Genomic DNA, 20,422 nt, shown 5'->3' on the forward strand with positions numbered 1-20,422 from the left:
ACAAATCAGTATTCAGTATGCTCATCTGTACCATGGAAACACACTGTTAGTCTGGGTACCAGTCTGTTAAGATATCATTCCACTCCTTGCCATTTGGCATATGACACGGAGTACAAGGATTGGAATGTTAGCTAAACACACTGTGGCTTCCTTAGCATAAACAGTGGCTTGTGTGAGGGCAATGATTACATTTCCTTCACATCTCTGAAACTGGAAACACTTATCTCCCTCACTAGCTTTAAGCACCAGCTGTCAGAGCAGCTCACAGATTACTGCACCTGTACATAGCCCATCTATAATTTAGCCCAAACAACTACCTCTTCCCCTACTGTATTTATTTAGTTATTTATTTTGCTCCTTTGCACCCCATTATTTCTATTTTGCACATTCTTCCACTGCAAATCTACCATTCCAGTGTTTTACTTGTTATATTGTATTTACTTCGCCACCATGGCCTTTTTTTGCCTTTACCTCCCTTATCTCACCTCATTTGCTCACATTGTATATAGACTTATTTTTCTACTGTATTATTGACTGTATGTTTGTTTTATTCCATGTGTAACTCTGTGTTGTTGTATGTGTCGAACTGCTTTCTTTATCTTGGCCAGATCGCAATTGTAAATGAGAACTTGTTCTCAACTTGCCTACCAGGTTAAATAAAGGTTAAATAAAATAAAATAAATTGTAGATCAGGCTTTATACCTATTATTCTTTAAACACCCTACTGTATTAGGATAACATGCATGCTGTAACAGCACTTCACATTACTGAAAACACACTCATTCCAAAAATAATGGTGAACCCTCTCACTCCAGATCCACTTCTCTCCTCTGCCCCACATCCCAACTCCTTGGCTATTCCCCCGACAGCTAGAGAGACGTTTCATCATGTCAGGCGCTGATAGAGAGACAGTGGAAACTCCCTGGGGTTCTTCCATCTATCTATCCGTCCTCTTTTCTGCAGCCCAACAGTTATTTTAATCCCAGAAACAACTGGCCTCATAAAAAGGCCCCGAAAGTGCGATAGAGAGGGGGTCACTTGCTATTTTATTGTGAGCTTTCCACTCTGCCAAAGCTCCCTGGATTCACTTTTGGGGACTTATTTTTTAACCACAGTGTGAGGCAGTCAAGAAAGAGAAAGAGAAAGAGAGAAGGAAAGAGAGAGAACGAGGAAGGAAAAGCGAGAGAGAGGCAGACAGAGAACTAGAGAGAGTGAAGAAGAGAGAGAGAAAGAGATAGAGAGAGTGAAAGAATACAACTAGAGCTGGAGACTTTAGGGCAAACAACAATTCTACTCTTGCTTGTTATTTTCAAAACGTTCTGTTTCTTTTACTAGTGCAAATTGGTGGCTAGTACTGGCTACTATCCATTGAAGTCTCAAGGGTTCTAGTTCTGTATAGTTTCCCCTGCATCTTCCAGTTCCTACTCATTGTCCATTAGTGGGCATTTCCCTCTAAGAAGCATGCAGCTCCTCTGGCTGTCCCTATTGCCCTGTCTGTACCTGGCCTCCCTGTGCTCTGCAGAGCAGGGACTGGAGTTCCCCAGCTTTGACGGGAAGGACCGCGTTCTGCACATCAACGAACGCAACTACAAGAAGGCTCTGAAGATGTTTGACATGCTGTGCCTACTCTACCATGAACCGCAGCCGGCTCACAAAGGCAGGCAGAAGCAGCTTCAGATGACTGAGCTTGTGCTGGAGGTAAGAGGGGGAGAGGGGGAAGAGGAAATGAGGTGAGAGTGGAGGAGAGAGGGAGGAAGGTAGTGCAGGGATGTTCAGATGCTATAGGTCAGCCAACAGGGGCCAACATTCCTTGTCTGAGGGTCAGTGCTATCTGGGATCCTTGGGATGTCCCTACCCCCCCATTGAAGTTTAAATTTAAAATGGTTAGGGTAAGGGTTAAGATTAGGGTTAGGGTTAGGTAAGGTTATGGTTATGGTTATGGTAATGGTAATGGTTATGGTTATGGTTAAGGTTAGGGTTTAGGGTAGAGACATTCCAAGGAACCCGGATAGTAGACGTTTCCTGGTAAGCAAGGTCAATAAGGTTGTGAATAGGATTATAGGATTATTATTCGACCCCAAGACAAAATGTGTAGAGCACAGACAAAAGGTCATTTTAACAGATGAGGATGGGGGCATGTAGAGCTTTAAGGCTTAATGGTAATCACAGTGAATTTATACATTTAATTTGATAATTGACATGGCAGATATATTACACATCCTAGTTCCTTAGATACGTCTTTGTAAAAGCACCTGTTTGTTCCCAAGGTCAGCATCGTCTTTCCATCACATTCAAGCTGGTTGATTTACATGTCTTCCCTCGCTGAAGTTAACCGTCTGTCACTTCAACTCCGGTGACATCATAAATAGAGTTGACATCTTTATGCGCCACGAGGACATTTTAAATGAGGATTGCTGGACACTGTGTGGACAAGAGAAATAAGTTCTGTGCCTGGACAGCAGATATATGACCATTTGAGAAGCCTTTGTAACACAAGATTTGATGTCAGAGCTTAGTCAAAGCCAAATATTTAGCCAAATGGCACCTCAACCACACATACCTTTCTGTCACTTACACGGAAGCGTATCTGTTACAACATGTCATGAGAAAGAACAGACTAAAACTAGAATAATATCTTATTTCCCTTTTCCATACTTGATAAACGTGTCTAAGTCATTCCACGGAGGGCTGAGTGTCTGCGGGGTTTCGCTCCACGCTTGTACCTGATTGATGAATTAAGGTCACTAATTAGTAAGGAACTCCCCTCACCTGGTTGTCTAGGTCTTAATTGAAAGGAAAAAACAAAAACCCTTAGACACTCGGCCCTCCATGGAATGAGTTTGACACCCCTGACCTAAAGAGTGAACTCTACGGGTTATATTGCTGTCATTTGTCAAAGGTTGATGGGTAGTTTCAGAGAGAGCATTACCTGGTTTCTCTTGTAGAACAGAGCAATATCATACCATCAGGACGTGATGATTATGTGTATTCCCAGGACTGTTTCTAGGTCAGCTTATAATTAGAGTTTATACAGTGCATTCGGAAATTATTCAGACCCCTGGACTTTTTCCACTTTTCATTATATTACAGCCTTATTCTGAAATGGATTAAAGGAAGAAAATTCTATCTACACACAATACCTCATAATGACAAAGTGAAAACAGGTTTTTAGACATAAAAAAAACAACAGAAATACCTTATTTACATAAGTATTCAAACCCTTTGCTATGAGACTCGAACTTGAGCTCAGGTGCATCCTGTTTCCATCGGTCATCCTTGAGATGTTCTACAACTTGATTGGAGTCCATCTTTGGAAAATTCAAATGATTGGACATGATTTGGAAAGGCACACAAGGTCCCATAGTTGGTCCCACAGTTGACAGTGCATGTCAGAGCAAAAACCAAGCCATGAGGTCGAAGAAATTGTCAGTAGAGTGCCGAGACAGTATCCTGTCGAGGCACAGATCTGGGTACGGGTACCAAAAACTTTTTGCAGCATTGAAGATCCTCAAGAACACAGCGGCCTCAATCATTCTTAAATGGAAGTTTGGAAGTTTGGAACCACCAAGATTTTTCCTAGAGCTGGCCGCCCGGCTAAACTGAGCAATAGGGGGAGAAGGGCCTTGGTCAGGAAGGTGACCAAGAACCCGATGGTCACTCTGACAGAGTTCCTCTGTGGAGATGGGATAGCCTTCCAGAAGGACAACCATCTCTGCAGCACTCCACCAATCAGGCCTTTACGGTAGAGTGGCCAGACGGAAGCCACTCCTTAGTAAAAGACACATGACAGCCCGCTTGGAGTTTGCCAAAAGGCACCTAAAGGACTCTCAGACCATGAGACACAAGATTCTCTGGTCTGATGAAACCAAGATTGAATACTTTGGTCTGAATGCCAAGCGTAACGTCTGGAAGAAATCTGTCACCATCCCTACAGTGAAGCGTGGTGGTGGCAGCATCATGCTGTGGGGATGTTTTTCAGAGGCAGGGACTGGGAGACTAGTCAGGATCGAGGGAAAGATGAACGGAGCAAAATACAGAGATCCTTGATGAAAACCTGCTCCAGAGCGCTCAGGACCTCAGACTGGGACAAAGGTTCACCTTCCAACAGGACAACACAGCCAAGACAACACAGTCAAGACAATGCAGGAATGGCTTGGTCTCTGAATGTCCTTGAGTGGCCCAGCCAGAGCCCGGACTTGAACCCGAGCGAACATCTCTGGAGATACTTGAAAATAGTTGTGCAGCGACGCTCCTCATCCAACCTGACAGAGCTTGAGAGGATCTGCAGAGAAGAATGGGAGAAACTCCCCAAATACAGGTGTGCCAAGCTTTTGCTTCATACCCAGGAAGACTCGAGGCTGAAGGTGCTTCAACAAGGTACTGAGTAAAGGGTGTGAATACTTATATAAATGTGATATTTCAGGTTTTTTATACATTTGCAAAAATGTCTTAAACCTGTTTTTGCTTTCTCATTATGGGGCATTGTGTGTAGATTGCTGATGGGAAAAAACGATTTAATCCGTTTTAGAATAAGGCTGTAACCTAACAAAATGTGGACAAAGACAAGGGGTCTGAATACTTTCAGAATGCACTGTAACTACTTAATTGGCTAAGAAAACATTAACCAGCTAATAAAAGAGGCTCAATTGCTTCTTGTGACAGTATAAATGCATACTAAACAGTAGCTTAACTGTTTGCAAACATCTGTTTTTCAGAAAGTTAGAAGTACCCACCCCAGTCACAACAAAAGGACCTGAGTCAAACTCCACTTTAGCCCTCTGCAGTGCAGTGGTAATTTAGAGGCCTTTGTTCCTCTCTGAGAAATTGTTCTTTGAACAGTAAACAGTGCTGACACTTACAAAGGAGTTTCTCCCACAGTCAGTCCACAGGGTGCTCTCTTCTAGAAACTTGGTGATCAAAGCTGTATAGACAAAGACAGCACTGGCTGCAGTTGCTAGCCAAAATTCCAAGCATCAGGGAGAGAGGAAGTTGAGTTTGAAAGCAGGTTATATATCTCTATTTCCCACAGTGGACTAATACAATGCTGAATTTTTCTAATAATTGAGGTGGATCATAAGGAAATAAGTGCCCACAACACCCCAAACAACACATTGTTGCTACGTTGTTGAAATATCAAGTTGGCTGATGACAAATGTTGTGTTTTGGTAAATCCGCAGCTGACTGCACAGGTCCTGGAGGACAAGGACATTGGCTTTGGGATGGTCGACTCCCAGAAGGACGCCAAAGTTGCCAAGAAACTGGGTACGTCGTAATTTGTCATATATACTGTAGGTCCCAGTGTGTTTCCTAGTCAGCTTACATTGACAGGCAAACCCCTGGTCACAAAACACGAATATGGAAACAAGGCTTCTGAACTATTCCTTTACATCAAAAATATCAAAATGCTATAACCTCTACAAAATAGGTATTTGCCAAGGCCTGTTTTCCAGTTGGCACTCAGTCACCAATGCTTCCTGAATCCTACTTTCCTCTGGGCCCTCAGGTTTGGAGGAGGAGGGCAGTCTGTACATCTTCAAGGACGACCGTGTGATCGAGTTTGACGGGGAACTCTCAGCAGACACCCTGGTGGAATTCCTGCTGGATGTGAGTAGGATCATTAGGGGAGGGAGGGGGGAGAGAGAGGGAAGAGGGAGGTAGGAGAGGGAGGGGGAGGTGGGAGGTGAGAGGGAAGCCAGAGGTAGGAGAGAGAGGGAAGAGGGAGACAGGAGAGAGAGGGAAGAGGGAGGCAGGAGAGAGAGGGAAGGGGAGGTAGCAGAGAGATGGAAGAGGGAGGTAGCAGAGAGAGGGAAGAGGGAGGTAAGAGAGAGAGGGAAGAGGGAAGAGGGAGGTGGGAGGTAAGAGGGAGGTAGGAGAGACAGGGAAGAGGGAAGAGGGAGGTGGGAGGTGAGAGGGAAGAGGGAGGTAGGAGAGAGAGGGAAGTGAGACAGGGGAGTGAGAGGGAAGAGGGAGGTATTAGAGAGAGGGAAGAGGGAGAGGGGAGAGAGAGGGAAGGGGGAGGTGGAAGAGAGAGGGAAGAGGGAGAGGGGAGAGAGAGGGAAGAGGGAGGTAGGAGAGAGAGGGAAGAGGGAGGTAGAAGAGAGGGAAGAGGGAGCTGCTGGGACATGGGAGAGAGAGGTAAGAGGAAGGTGGAAGAGAGAGGGAAGAGGGACGTGTCTCTTCCTCCACTGTAAGAGGGATATAACCACAGGGGGAGAAGACTTCCTAGCTCATCATGTTATAAAAAATGAACAGCCTCTGCCTTGTTAGATGATATGTAAATGCTGCATTGTAATGCAAGGCTCAGCAGGAGAACACTGTAAGTCCTCTTCCCCTTGTCTTTCCTGGGGGAAAAAACAGAGTTAGTGTTTGAAGCAATGTTGTAACTGGTAAATATAGCTGTTGGTGTAGAGTTTGAATGGAGTAGAGAGCAAACATGATGAATTAATAACAGATAAACGCAAGGAGTAAACTTGTATTGCTCATGTACAGTACAAACAATGCTTTTTGCCTAATACAAGTGGCAACTTTTCTGTTATTAAAGGCAACTCACTCATCACAGCCCACTCTCTCCCACTGTGTTAATGAATGGCCATGCTGTTGTGCTGCTCTGCCCCCTAGGTGTTGGAGGACCCAGTGGAGCTCATCAGTAACCCTATGGAACTGAGGGCCTTTGAGAGGATGGAGGAAGACATACGCCTCATTGGTTACTTCAAGGGAGAGGACTCATGTGAGTCTGTGTATGCCTAAGCATGCATTATGGGACGGCCTGTTCACACGAGTCAAACAAGTGAATTGTGTGAAGATCTGCTGTTCTTGCCCTATACTCCCCAGAAGCGCACTACTTCACATAGGACCTAATAGAGGCAAATAGTCATTAAGCCAGCTGCTAAAAAGACACTTTGTTCTGGGCTGATCTACACTCCTTCTTGCCTCCTGAGAGGCTTTTAATAGCTCCTAGTTCTCTGTCTAATAGGTCGAGAGCAATTATAGACAGTGCTGCTCCAAAGAAGAAACCGAGACACGAGAGAAGGGAAGATAAAATCTCATATTTGACAGAGGCATGATGCAGCTTTTATTAGGAAAAATCCTATTTCGGAGAGAAGATTGTAGGTCCTACGGCCGTGACCTTAGGGCTTTATTGAGAGGATAGCCTGGCGCCTCAGAAGCTGGATGTAAAATGGTTCTGTTACTGAGGAGGAGGAGGGAGAGAGATTACGCTGGGAAATTGAAATTGAATGTCAACCCATGTTTTCCTGATCACATAGTTTTCTGAAGGAAGATGAGTTTTGAATGCAATCCTGCCAAACTGTAATCTGTTTCTTTCTCTCCCTCTTCTTCCATTCTATCAGACTACAAGGCGTTCCAGGAGGCCTCAGAGAGGTTTCAGCCCTACATCAAGTTCTTCGCCACGTTCGACAAAGCTGTAAGTACAGTACCCAAACCTGAATCAAGTCAAACCTGTGTGTGTGTGTGTGTAGACAGTATCGAGGTCAGTTTCTACACAACATCAGTGATGGCTAAGTATGTGTGTTGTGATGCAGACGGCGAAGCACCTTTCTCTGAAGATGAACGAGGTGAACTTCTATGAGCCCTTCATGGAGGAACCAGCCATCCTCCCTGGCAGGCAACTCTCAGAGATGGAGATAGTGGAGTTTGTCCACCAACACAAAAGGTTACCCTAAAAAAGATTTCATTTCAGGGCTCGAACAGACCAATAGCGTTTGCCTGCCGAGAGTGAACGGTGTGCAAACCTGCAAACCGATTTTACACATAGAATCATGTGAAAATGTTGTCAGTCAGACTTCACTGAACGATCGATAGATGAACAGGAGATCCACATTCAATGCTATGTGTGCGACCCTTTAGTTCGGTGGTTCTAACTTCTCCCATTGGTGCAAATCATTAGAATCCAGTCATTTTTCATATCGTCCCTAATAATATTCCTTATCTCATATGGATGACTCAGTTTACTGTTGGATATTCTTGAAATGTTGTGTAGCGCGGTCTGTCTTCTGCAGGGCGACTCTGAGAAAGCTGCGTGCAGAGGACATGTTTGAGACATGGGTGAGTTACCTACAATATTACTGTACCTCTCCCTGAGGAAAGGGAATTATACTGGTAGTATTATATGTGTACCCTTTACAAATTCAACATCCCTTTCCCAGGAGGATGACTTGGATGGGATCCACATTGTAGCCTTTGCTGAGGAGGAAGACCCTGGTTTGTTGATCTTTATTTTCCCATTTTTAAAGCTGGAATCCTTAATGGTGAAACTGCAACGTCCGTTTGGGACGTTACAACAACAAAGAAGTTACTGAAAACCACAGATAGAAGAGCAGAATAGGTACTGCAATTTCCTCTCCTCCATTTGGCCACAAAATAAAAACAATAACAAAGGTGCTGGGGCGGACAGTGGCGCTGTTTCCCCTAATTCGGATTCCATATTTAACACAGTACATGGATAGACACACAAATGGGTGTGTACAAATATCTCTAAGCTGTCTGTGATTTCTCCAGATGGTTATGAGTTCCTGGAGATCCTGAAAGACGTGGCCAGAGACAACACCAACAACCCTGAGCTCAGTATAGTGTGGATTGACCCTGATGACTTCCCACTGGTATGACCTCTGACCCCACACACACACCATCATACTGTATATGATGACCGATTTCATCTGGTGTGATTGTTCCGCTTCATAAACTGCACCAATGCTTCGTGTCTGTCTCCCCGATCCAGCTGACCACATACTGGGAGAAGACCTTCAAGGTGAACCTGTTTAAGCCTCAGATTGGAGTTGTGAACGTGACAGACGTAAGTTGAGCTCTCCTTTAACTTTGTGTTCCACCTGTTGGTTCAACGTAATGGTAAGATAATATCTGTGGACATCTCGTTACAAGAGAATCTGTATGACCTCTTGAGCCAAAGACAAAATTCAATTGGATGATTGTGGTTGAACTTTGACCCCCACTGTGGCAGGCGGACAGTGTCTGGCTGGACATGTCCAACGACGAAGACCTGCCCACAGCTGAGGAACTGGAGGACTGGATAGAAGACGTGCTGTCTGGGAAGGTCAACACTGAGGATGACGATGATGTTAAGGATGATTATGATTATGACGGGGTTGACAGAGAGGATGGGCACCATGGTGACGATCATGGAGACTATGATGACCATGATGACAGTGACTAACCTGCAGTCCAGTAGAGATTTCATGGGTTATGTTTTATTGAAGAGTCTGGTATTTTATCTTGTATTTTCATGGAAATTGTAGGGTGAAATGGTAGTTGCATGAGAATGATCTAATAGTAAACGCTTGGTTTCTTTGGGATTTATTTAAATAAGTACATGTATAGCCTTTACTGCTTGATACCAGGTAGTTATCTGTAGTGTTCAGTTCTTTGTACTAGAAGCACTAAAATAACCAATTGTTACCATGCAATTTCTCAGACCATAGCAAGTAAATACTTAATTAGACTGTGAAATAAACTGCAACACCAGTACATCATAGAATGACTTTTTCCATTTTCTAAATAAAAGCTCAAGCTTCTTTATGGCGGAGGATTGTAAATGTAAAGGTTCTTATGAGTCCAGGTTGTGTTGTCTTGATTCCATAAATACTCGATTGTATAACTATGTGATACTGTATGAATAAATGTAATGCAACCTAAAGGTTTTGGTTGTGTGTATGCGTGTGATGTGTGTGTACCAGTGGAGGCTGGTGGGAGGAGCTATAAGAGGACGGACTCATTTTAATGGCTGGAATGGAATTAATGAAACGGTATCAAACATATAGAAACCACGTTGACTCCGTTCCATTTATTCCATTCCAGCCATTACAATGAGCGTGTCCTCCTATAGCTCCTCCCACCAGCCTCCACTGGTGTGTACGTGCAGTGGTGGAAAATGCTTAAGTAAAAATACTTTAAAGTACTACTTAAGTTGTTTTTTGAGGTATATGTACTTTACTTCACTATTTATATTTTTGACAACTTTTACTTCACTACATTCCTAAAGAAAATAATGTCGTTTTTACATTTTCTTTGACACCCAAAAGTACTCGTAACATTTTGAATGCTTAGCAGGACAGGAAAATGGTCCAATTCAGGCACTTATCAAGAGAACATCCCTGGTCATCTCTACTGTCTCTGATCTGGCGGACTCACAAAACACACATGCTTCATTTGTAAAGGATGTCTGAGTGTTGGAGTGTGCCCCTGGCTATCCGTAAATTCCAAAAACAAGAAAATAGTGCCGTTTTGGTTTGCTTAATATAAGGAATTTGAAATTATTTGTTTTTTTACTCTAACTTTTGATACTTAAGTATATTTAAAAACAAATACTTTTAGACTTTTACTCAAGTAGTATTTCACTTGAGTCATTTTCTATTAAGGTATCTTTACTTTTACTCAAGTATGACAACTGGGTACTGTGTGTGTGTGTGTGTGTGTGTGTGTGTGTGTGTGTGTGTGTGTGTGTGTGTGTGTGTGTGTGTGTGTGTGTGTGTGTGTGTGTGTGTGTGTGTGTGTGTGTGTGTGTGTGTGTGTGTGTGTGTGTGTGTGTGTGTGTGTGAGTGAGTGAGTGAGTGAGAGAGAGCTTCAGACCCCTATCATTACAGAGGCTCCTTAACTCTCCCCCTCAATCAATCGTCTCTTTTTCTTTGATTTTGCACCTGTAATAAACCTCCCTCTAAGTTCCCCACAAAAAAACGAACACGTTTTAGGGCCACATTGTTGAGCTGATAGAGGTCATCTCCATCCTGGGCCTCATTCATTACCCACTCTTATCCTCTTTCTAAGGGTCATGTCTAGAAGGGATTATAGCTAACACTAAAATTAAATTAAATTTAAAAAAACTTTTCCTAACATTAACCTAATTCTCCTAACCTGAAACATTAATTCTCCTAACCTGCTGTGTAAGTTCTGCTATACCAGCTACGAAAAGTCAATTTTAATAAAAGCTGTATCCCTTCTCGACCAAATCCTTTCTTAGTCCCCATCTTCCATGGAGCTTGTGCTGGTCACTGAATAACCCAACCCCTGAACTACATGCCAGCCGCTCTTTGCATTTACTTCAGCCATTATTCATGTTGAACATCATCACGTTTTGTCGTGACACGGGTATCAATAAAACTGAAGGCCCTGGAGACTCTCACTGGGGGCCACAACCATAATTCACACACTCATTCTGGTCTTAAGTGTTTTCACTCCCCGGTTCCCATGGGGCAGGGAGAACATGCAGTGATCTGTCCTGTCGCCTACGGATACAACCTCTTAGCACCTCCACCACATCCCTTCAGCCATAGCATGGCATATTTATGTATTTTGCCATAATCCAAACATACTGTCTGCATACCACAGCATATGAGTAGCTGGAGGGAGGTGATTTTAAGTGAATCTCTCATTATTCATTTATACCCAGTAACACCGATTCACCCAGAGTGTGTGTGTGTGTGTGTGTGTGTGTGTGTGTGTGTGTGTGTGTGTGTGTGTGTGTGTGTGTGTGCGTGCGTGCGTGCGTGCGTGTGTTAAAATTGTGTGCGGTTGCAGGGTGGGCTGCCTGTGCTTCCCAGCCTGCATTAGAAGCACTAACGATGTTGCATTATTCAGGACGGTTTGAATAATTCATAGTGAGAAGTGTATAGCCAGAGAGGATGCTGGTTAGGACTCTGGCTGGCAGTGTGAGATCTGACCTCACTATTTATTTATAAAAAATGTAAAAAATTAAAACAGGCAAGTCAGTTAAAAACAATTTCATATTTACAATGACGACCTACCCCAGTCAAACCCGGACGACACTAGGCCAATTAAGCGCCGCCCTATGGGACTCCCAATCACAGCCAGATGTGACGCAGCCTGGGATTATAGTGACACCTCTTGCACTGATGCAGTGCCTTAGATGCAGTGCCTTAGATGCAGTGCCTTAGATGCAGTGCCTTAGATGCAGTGCCTTAGATGCAGTGCCTTAGATGCAGTGCCTTAGATGCAGTGCCTTAGATGCAGTGCCTTAGATGCAGTGCCTTAGATGCAGTGCCTTAGATGCAGTGCCTTAGACCGCTGCGCCACACAGGAGTTACAGTGCCTTCGGAAAGTATTCAGATTCAGTTACGTCATAGCCTTATTCTAAAATTGATTAAATAAAACCAATTCCTCAACAAACTACACACAATACCCCATAATGACAAAGCGAAAACAGGTTTTTAGATATTTTAGCAAATGTATTAAAAATACGAAATCAAATTTCAATCAAATGTATTTATAAAGCCCTTCTTACATCAGCTGATGTCACAAAGTGCTGTACAGAAACCCAGCCTAAAACCCCAAACAGCAACAGCAAAACCCCAAACAGGTGTAGAAGCACCTGCATAAGAAATAGCCTATTTACATTAGTATTCAGCCCCTTTGCTATGAGACTCGAAATTGAGCTCAGGTGCATCCTGTTTCATTGATCATCCTTGAGATGTTTCTACAACTTGATTGGAGTCCACCTGGGGCAAATTCAATTGATTGGACATGATTTGGAAAAGCACACACCTGTTGACAGTGCATATCAGAGCAAAAACCAAGCCATGAGGTCAAAGAAATTGTCCGCAGAGCTCTGAGATAGGATTGTGTCAAGGCACAGATCTGGGAAAGGGTACCAACAGATATTTGCAGCATTGAAGGTCCCGAAGAACACAGTGGCCTCCATCATTCTTAAATGGAAGATGTTTGGAACCACCAAGAATCTTCCTAGAGCTGGCCACTCTGCCAAACTGAGCAAACATGGGAGAAGGGCCTTGTTCAGGAAGGTAACCAAGAACATGATGGTCACTTTGACAGAGCTCTAGAGTTCCTCTGTGGAGACGGGAGAACGCCAAGCGTCACATCTGAAGAAAACCTGGCACCCTCCCTACGGTGAAGCATGGTGGTGGTAGCATCATGCTGTGGGGATGTTTTTCAGCGGCAGGGACTGGGAGACTAGTCAGGATCGAGGCAAAGATAAACGGAGCAAAGTACAGAGAGATCCTCAATGAAAACCTGCTCCAGAGCGCTCAGGACCTCAGATTTGGGGAAAAGGTTCACCTTCCAACAGGACAATGACCCTAAGCACACAGCCAAGGCAATGCAGGAGTGGCTTCGGGACAAGTCTCTGAATGTCCTTGAGTGGCCCAGTCAGAGCCCGGACCTGAACCCGATCAAACATCTCTAGAGAGACCTGAAAATAGCTGTGCAGCAACGCTCCCCATCCAACCTGACAGAGCTTGAGAGGATCTGCAGAGAATGGAAAAACTCCCCAAATACAGGCATGCCAAGCTTGTAGCGTCATACCCAAAGAGACTGTAATCGCTGCCATATGTGCTTCAACCAAATACCGAGTAAAGGGTTTGAATACTTATGTAAATGTGATGAGTTTTTTTAATTTTTAAGAAATTAACAAAAATGTCAAACTGTCTTTGCTTTCTCACACTTTAATCAATTTTAGAATAAGGCTGTAATGTAACAAAATGTGGAAAAAGTCAAGGGGTTTGAATTCTTTCCGAAGGCACTGTATGTGCACCTGCCACTATTAGTGCACATTTAACAGCCCAGTGCATTCAAAAATGTGATTTCCTGTGTTTATTATATATTTCCACACGATAAGGTTGGAATAATACCATGACATTGTGAAAATGATGCTATTTTAGTGTAAGCTCTACTTGAAAAGACAAATTGAAATTTCAGCCTGTTTTGGTGGGATGCAGTAAATTATATAGTTAAAGAAGAAGTTGGCTTTTTTTACAACCAAATCTCAATTCATGTAATTGTAATGTTTCAGATTGTTTTGGGTGATTTCACTTGTTTTTTTAGAAACTTACCCCAAGCAACGATTCACTTCCTCATCTTCGTTGTGCAGTACTGGGCCTCTAAAAAAGCATGAACAAATGCTACAAAAACACCCAAATATGTATTTTTTGAAACGCAAATGCTCAGTATAGTGATGCAGGTGTTTAGATATTGTACACATGAAATTGTCATTCCGAACTTCACCCACAACGTTATATTCTATTCCATTTTATGCCGTTTCCCTTACCCAGCTGTTCCATTCTCCGTGTAGCCTGCTGCTCGAATGGAAGGAGAGGTAATCCCTCGAGTCGCAACAAAACAGAATATAATGTTGTGGATAAAGTTCTGAATGTTTTTGTAGAATTTGTTCATGTTTTTTCAGAGCCCCCATAGTGAAATGAGGAAGTGAATTGCTGCTTGGTGTACGTTTCTCAAAAACAAGTGAAATCGCAAAAAAGTGTCTGGACCCTTCGATAACATGGAATTGACATAAAATTGATTTGGTTGTGAAAAAGCAACATACTCATTTAATAGACCAATAAGAGTTTCTAACCTCTGCCAATAACAGCTCATTTTCCGTTTTCCCCTCCCCTCACAGACTACTCCCAAACAATCCCAGCTAAATTCTTGCTTGAGAAATTGCCCTTTCCTAAGAAGCTATTTTTGTTTCTTTTCGACCATTTTAATTGAAAACAATCACAGTAAGGTACTTAATTGTTACCCAGAAATGATTTGATATTGTGATAAAAACAGCTGCATTGGACCTTTCAGTACGTATTCCTGATGTGTTTCAGAGTCAAGCTCCTTGGTCAGGAGAGCTTCGCCAGACTCTGTGAGTACAGGGTAGTACTATAGATCTGCCCTACCCAGAACTGATCTTGTTCAGCAGAGCCCAAAGCCCAAAAGGCCTGGCTCAGAGCAGGCTGTGAGAACAAAATACCACTGATCTCTCCCCTCTGCTTCAGTCGGTCTGCACACAGCCAGGCCAGCACACATCACCAAGTCATTACAAAACCAAACGAGGGAAAGTATGAGAAAAAAAAAACATTCCATTTAGATGCAAATGCTTCTCATTTCCTCTCCACACTCTGACAATGTATTTCTGTGGCTCCTCTCGAGAGCGAAGGAGAAGCGAGGATTAAACCGGTGATAGATGAGTAGTGACAGGTGGGCCCGCAGCTAGTTTTCGGGGGATGAGGTCGCGTGCGTCGCCGATGCACACATTCATTTACCCACAAGGCTGTGTGGCGCCCCACTGAGAGCCTGACAGCAAGCCAATTACTATGGGCACCATGACAACAACCAGCCAGCCCCAAAATAACCCAAAAAGCTGACATTTGGCTCATATAGCAGGATCAAACTGTTAATGGGCGATGACAGAGCAGAATGTTTAAAATTGGGGTTTGACAGTTAATAGGTCATAACAACACACTGTGGTACATGTGGTTAGTCTGGCTACACTGTATTAATTTATAAAGTAGTGGAACTCTAGTCTAGACAATTATACACACTGACAGCTCCTCATTGAGCCTTCACAGAAGAGGCAACAAGTAATGGTCATTTCACTTTCTATCCCTGGGTGACAGTCAATACAAGGGATTTCTTAGTACCAATGGCACTCAATGTGTTACCCACAAACACCACAGGACCACAGACATGCTTAGGACATAGTTGTATGGTACCAAAAAAATATCATTTCAATGGAATGCTTGAAAAAGTCTTTCTTAGAGCCAGTTAACAAATGTTCATACAAATGTTTATTTTACACAAATGCCTGTTGTATAGTGAAATTGACACATTGGTTACAATGCGATGTCAGGTCAGTAACAAGCAGAGTTCTACAGTATGGGTAACCTTTAGCCTGGTCGCAGATCAGTTACTGCCAGGTTCTGCTAACCTGGCAGTAACAGCACAAACAGATCTGTGACCAGGCCAGCAAACCATGACAGAGGTCAATACGCAGGTTAGCATTTATTGGGAAGACTCATGTACTGGAGGTAGCTCTACAGAGTGGTCACAACCTGGCACAGCCACAGTCATGATCGTAACCACACCGCTAACACTAACCTTAAATTAAGAACAAAAAGCAAATGTTTGTTTTCATGAATTCTTCCCATACTTAAAATTTTGACTTTTCCGCTAGCACATCCAGTGGAAATTGCTCAGTTCTGCCAACAGGGCAAGACTAATCCCAATAAACGTCAACCTGCAGTCAATACAGGGGCAGTCAATACAGGGGTGGCTGAGCATGTGATAAGGGAATGGCATATGCACACGCTTAGCTACATAAATACATACAGTGTAAAGACAAGAGGCACAGTCACAGGAGTTGGGGTTCATACAAAGTCCATCAATTTTGGGTACAAAAGACTCCGTGCTATAAGTATAAAAATATGTTTGTTTTCATGACGAGAAAACAGAGAATTGCATTTCCAAGTGGCTTTAATGAGCCACATGCTAATCATTAAAAATGGTTTGTCTATAACTGGACACTGCATCATGCGTTTGTTTGTGAATGTGTGAAAATGTGTCAGCACCCATCAACAGTAACCCCTTGCCAGACAAAAGTCTGACACCTTCTGGTTTGTCTGCCAGGTGGCGCTGACGGACAATTTTGTTTTTTATGAATGACATGCAGAGCTGTAATACCGTGGAGGACCTCTACAAGCCTTAGAAGCCCATTCTACATGGGGATTTTACGTAAATAGGATCCTGATCACCTCAAACAACTCATCCTGGATGGATCTCAATCTGCCACCCACATTCACTAGGTGGAGAATATAGGATTCTGATGTTATTAGGGATTGTTATGTTCATCCTTTTTTAATAAGGAACAGATTCAAAGCTATCAGGTCCCCAGATTCACGGCTCAACATGATATCTCGCTTGATGACATTGTAATAGGAGACTAACCAGACGGGTGAGTTACAAGGGAGGCTCCTCTTCACCACCTCATACTGTACTCACCATTTCAAGAGGCGTTTAGCTTAATTAATCACTTAGACCTTAAATGGTAAGAGCTGCAGAATAGAGTTCTGCGTACCGTGTACAAGGTACACAGGCAGATTGAGGCTGTGGTCCAAATCAGTGTCATACATTAGTTGTATCTGTGTATTTTCTCTCGTGGAGTGCTCCATCATGCAAAGTGTGATAGAAGTGAAAGCCTGAACCCTGAGAAGAGATATATGCGGGGCATGTGTGTTGCTTTATAAAAAGGTAACTGTTAAGTTTCAGCAAATATAAGGTCCTTAATGGACTCTTTATCAAAATATGACTAAGCTGGGAAGTGTGAACCTCCCATTTAAAATTGAAAAGGGGAACGAGACAGCAGCACATCTACAAAACCCATTACAGACGCTGTAAATATTGAGTTACATCAGCAATAAGGATCCTATGGGACTCCTAATATGGGCGACTTTGGGTTTTAAACATTTGAAGAGCTCTGCTTTACAAACCAGCCATGAGTGTATATTGGTATCTGTTAATTTGGGATATGGTTCGACCATTCTGAGCCCCCATGTTGACAGCAGTACTTATAACAGAAAATAGTCCTGTATGGTACAGAATAACCTTCTGTTACAGAGAGAGAGCTGGCTTGTGGACGAGATGTACAACATGCTGTTGTATTGCGACATCGCACCTGGGAAAGTGCTGCTGTACGCATAAGCCGTACTACAGTACACACTTTGAGGCCTAAAAATATTTTTTGAACAGATCCCTTGGAGATTTAAGGCCTTCAGCCTTGGGGTTAATCGTATAAATTGGCATTGAATTCGAATATCTATTTAACAATCACCTATAACAGCTAAAACAAGGGTTTTGTTTACAATCAGAATAACAACGAATGCTACTGATATTCATGTCTTACTCTGTACATCCACAGATCTGGATATAAGGAAATGGGAGGGAGATTGACCCAGTACGCATAGACTTAAACACCATTATATCACAATGTGTTTATACATAATCAATATAGATGTAGAGAACATGTGCATGTAACGCAAAAACATGTAAATTAAGTAGCTATAGTTTCAGAACAGCAGACAGGCCTGAGACGGTTTGTGTTAAAAGATATATTTTGTCCAGAAGTTAAATAGTGGCAGTTCACCATCTGTAGTGGTTTAGCCGAGGGGGAATGAAGGAATGTCCATGGCAACAGTAGTGTCATTTGACTCCTCGGTGAGATGTCCCTCCCCCAAAAAAGTCTCAACTTTCTGTCTTGAGTCATGGAATTAAAACAATTCCTCGTCTTGAGCTCTGCATCAGTCTTTGAGGTGGAACAACGGTGTTCATAGATATTGACACATATGCAGTTGCGTGCACACATTGTTCATCTATAGCTTCATCTCCACAGAGTTCAGTTCAATCTTCTGTGTGTGTATGTATGCAAGACAAGTCAAATTCATCACCGGTGTATATCTTTTTTTTATGAACTCAAACCAGGTAAACCATAGATAAAAAAGGACAATATTTTCCAACGTGTGTGTAACATATATTCATACATAATATATAAAAAATCCCAAAATAAAATAAAACCGCAAACCCAAAATAAAACTATTTTGAAAAAAAAAAAAAAAAAAGAAGGTGCGTGGTGGTAAAAACAGTTGTCCAATTCTACACAGAGGTCTCTGACTGTAGCCGCAGGACAAACTTGTGCGACTTGGGGTCGATGAACTCCTCTGAAAGCTGGATGTAGGGGATCCTTTTGGCCGTCACCACCAGGCTGAAGTCTATGCACTTGAGGAGGAAGATGGCGCCCTCCTTGAGGCCGCTGGTGACCGACGCCTCGCTGACCAGAGTCCACTGCCGGGCCAGCCAGCGTTCGCGGCCGTACTGCAGGGTGGGCCCGGGGGTCAGGTAACTCTCCAGGAAGGCCTATGAGGAGAGGAGTTAGCACTTTCCCAATAACATAATTATTTGTTACTACTATACAAGTAAGGTGCCACTCAAAGGAGTTGGTCAAAACCAGTGGGTGATGTCACCTTAAGTTGGTGGACGGGCTCATTGTAATGGCTGGAATGGAATACTAAACGATTCCATTCCAGCCACTACAATCCGCTCCTCCTCCAATTTCTCCTCCCACCAGCCTCCACCGATCAGAACACTTGGTCACCTTGGGCGTCATGTTGTTGGTGATGCAGAAGGCCAGGTGCTGCTGGATGCTCTCCATGCTGTGGCAGTGCTGCTGCCTGGTGGTGCGGAGGTACTTCTGCAGGGAGCGGGCCATGGAGGGGAAGATGGCCTGGGCGGCCTCGCGCGGGTCCATCACGTCCCCGGGGGCTTTCTTCTGCTGCTGCTCATCCTCCTGCATGCGCTTGACGTGTGTGAAGGCCTCTTCTACCGCCACCACCAGGCTAGGAGGGCACAATGTGGTTGTTCAGCACAATGTGGTTGTTCAGCACAATGTGGTTGTTCAGCACAATGTGGTTGTTCAGCACATATGGTGTGTATACTTCTACTACAGCGGCTTTGGAAACATCTAAAAAGTCTTTACATGGCATAGGAGTAATAAATAAAAAATAATATAGAAATAAAACAAAAACCTGCACTTGTCTTTTCTTACCAGCACGGAATTAGCTGATAACTACAGTACCAGTCAAAAGTTTGGACACACCTACTCATTCAAGGGTTTTTCTTAATTTTTACTATTTTCCACATCGTAGAATAATAGTGAAGACATCAAAACTATGAAATAACACACATGGAATAATGTAGTAATTAAAAAATTGTTCAACAAATAAAAATATATTTTAGATTCTTCAAAATAGCAACCCTTCGTCTTAATGACAGCTTTGCACACTCTTGGCATTCTCTCAACCAGCTTCATGAGGTAGTCACCTGGAATGCATTTCAATTAACAGGTATGCCTTGTTTAAAGTTCATTTGTGGAATTTCTTTCCTTCTTAATGTGTTTGATCCAATCAGTTGTGTTGTGACAAGGTAGGGGTGGTATACAGAAGATAGCCCTATTTAGTAAAAGAGCGAGTCCATATTATGGCAAGAACAGCTCAATTAAACAAAGAGAAATGACAGTCCATCATTACTTTAAGACATGAAGGTCAGTCAATCCGGAAAATGTCAAGAACTTTAGAAATTTCTTCAAGTGCAGTCGCAAAAACCATCAAGCGCAACAATAAAACTGTCTCTCATGAGGACGGACACAGGAAAGGAAGACCCAGAGTGACCTCTGCTGCGGAGGATAAGTTCATTAGAGTTAACAGCCTCAGAAATTGCAGCCCAAATAAATGCTTCACAGAGTTCAAGTAACAGACACATCTCAACATCAACTGTTCAGAGGAGACTGCGTGAACAGACTTCGTGGTCAAATTGCTGCAAAGAGACCACTACTAAAGGACACCAATAAGAAGAGGAGACTTGCTTGCATCAAGAAACACGAGCAATGGACATTAGACCGGTGAAAATCTGTCCTTTGGTCTGATGAGTCCAAACTTGAGATTTTTGGTTCAAACCGCTGTGTCTTTGTGAAACGCAGTGTAGGTGAACTCCGCATGTGTGGTTCCGCCCGTAAAGCATGGAGGTGGTGTTGTGATGGTGCTTTGCTGGTGACAATGTCTGTGATTTATTAGAATTCAAGGCACACTTAACCAGCATGGCTACC

General features: G+C 43.2%; 2 protein-coding genes across 3 annotated transcripts in view; one reads left to right on the forward strand and one right to left on the reverse strand.

Moving 5' to 3' along the window:
* The first annotated feature begins 974 nt into the window (after positions 1-974).
* On the forward strand, positions 975-9,670 carry LOC129859691 (calsequestrin-2-like). The gene is made up of 11 exons (XM_055929762.1): positions 975-1,698; positions 5,178-5,262; positions 5,504-5,604; positions 6,619-6,727; positions 7,350-7,423; positions 7,542-7,672; positions 8,019-8,064; positions 8,166-8,220; positions 8,518-8,618; positions 8,738-8,812; positions 8,978-9,670. The coding sequence occupies exons 1-11, from the start codon at positions 1,462-1,464 to the stop codon at positions 9,188-9,190; spliced, it is 1,227 nt and encodes a 408-aa protein (XP_055785737.1). The 5' UTR covers positions 975-1,461; the 3' UTR covers positions 9,191-9,670.
* A 5,867-nt stretch (positions 9,671-15,537) lies between these two features.
* Positions 15,538-20,422, reverse strand: part of LOC129859692 (vang-like protein 1) — a 52,209-nt gene continuing 47,324 nt past the window's right edge. For both annotated transcript variants that reach the window (XM_055929764.1, XM_055929763.1), the window contains exons 8-9: positions 18,917-19,157; positions 15,538-18,678 (exon numbers count right to left, since the gene is read on the reverse strand). In XM_055929764.1, the coding sequence (XP_055785739.1) occupies positions 18,418-18,678; positions 18,917-19,157 (502 nt within the window). In that variant the 3' untranslated portion in view covers positions 15,538-18,417. The remainder of the gene's footprint in view (positions 18,679-18,916; positions 19,158-20,422) is intronic.

Source organism: Salvelinus fontinalis, chromosome 7 (genome assembly GCF_029448725.1).
Source record: "Salvelinus fontinalis isolate EN_2023a chromosome 7, ASM2944872v1, whole genome shotgun sequence".
Lineage (NCBI taxonomy): Eukaryota > Metazoa > Chordata > Actinopteri > Salmoniformes > Salmonidae > Salvelinus > Salvelinus fontinalis.

Bases quoted from the DNA above. Each gene is read 5' to 3' on its own strand.
- LOC129859691 (XM_055929762.1), top strand. From the start codon at position 1,462: ATGCAGCTCCTCTGGCTGTCCCTATTGCCCTGTCTGTACCTGGCCTCC. The intron at 5,263-5,503 runs GTACGTCGTAAT...CTGGGCCCTCAG, and splicing joins CAAAGTTGCCAAGAAACTGG to GTTTGGAGGAGGAGGGCAGT. The intron at 5,605-6,618 runs GTGAGTAGGATC...TCTGCCCCCTAG, and splicing joins TGGTGGAATTCCTGCTGGAT to GTGTTGGAGGACCCAGTGGA.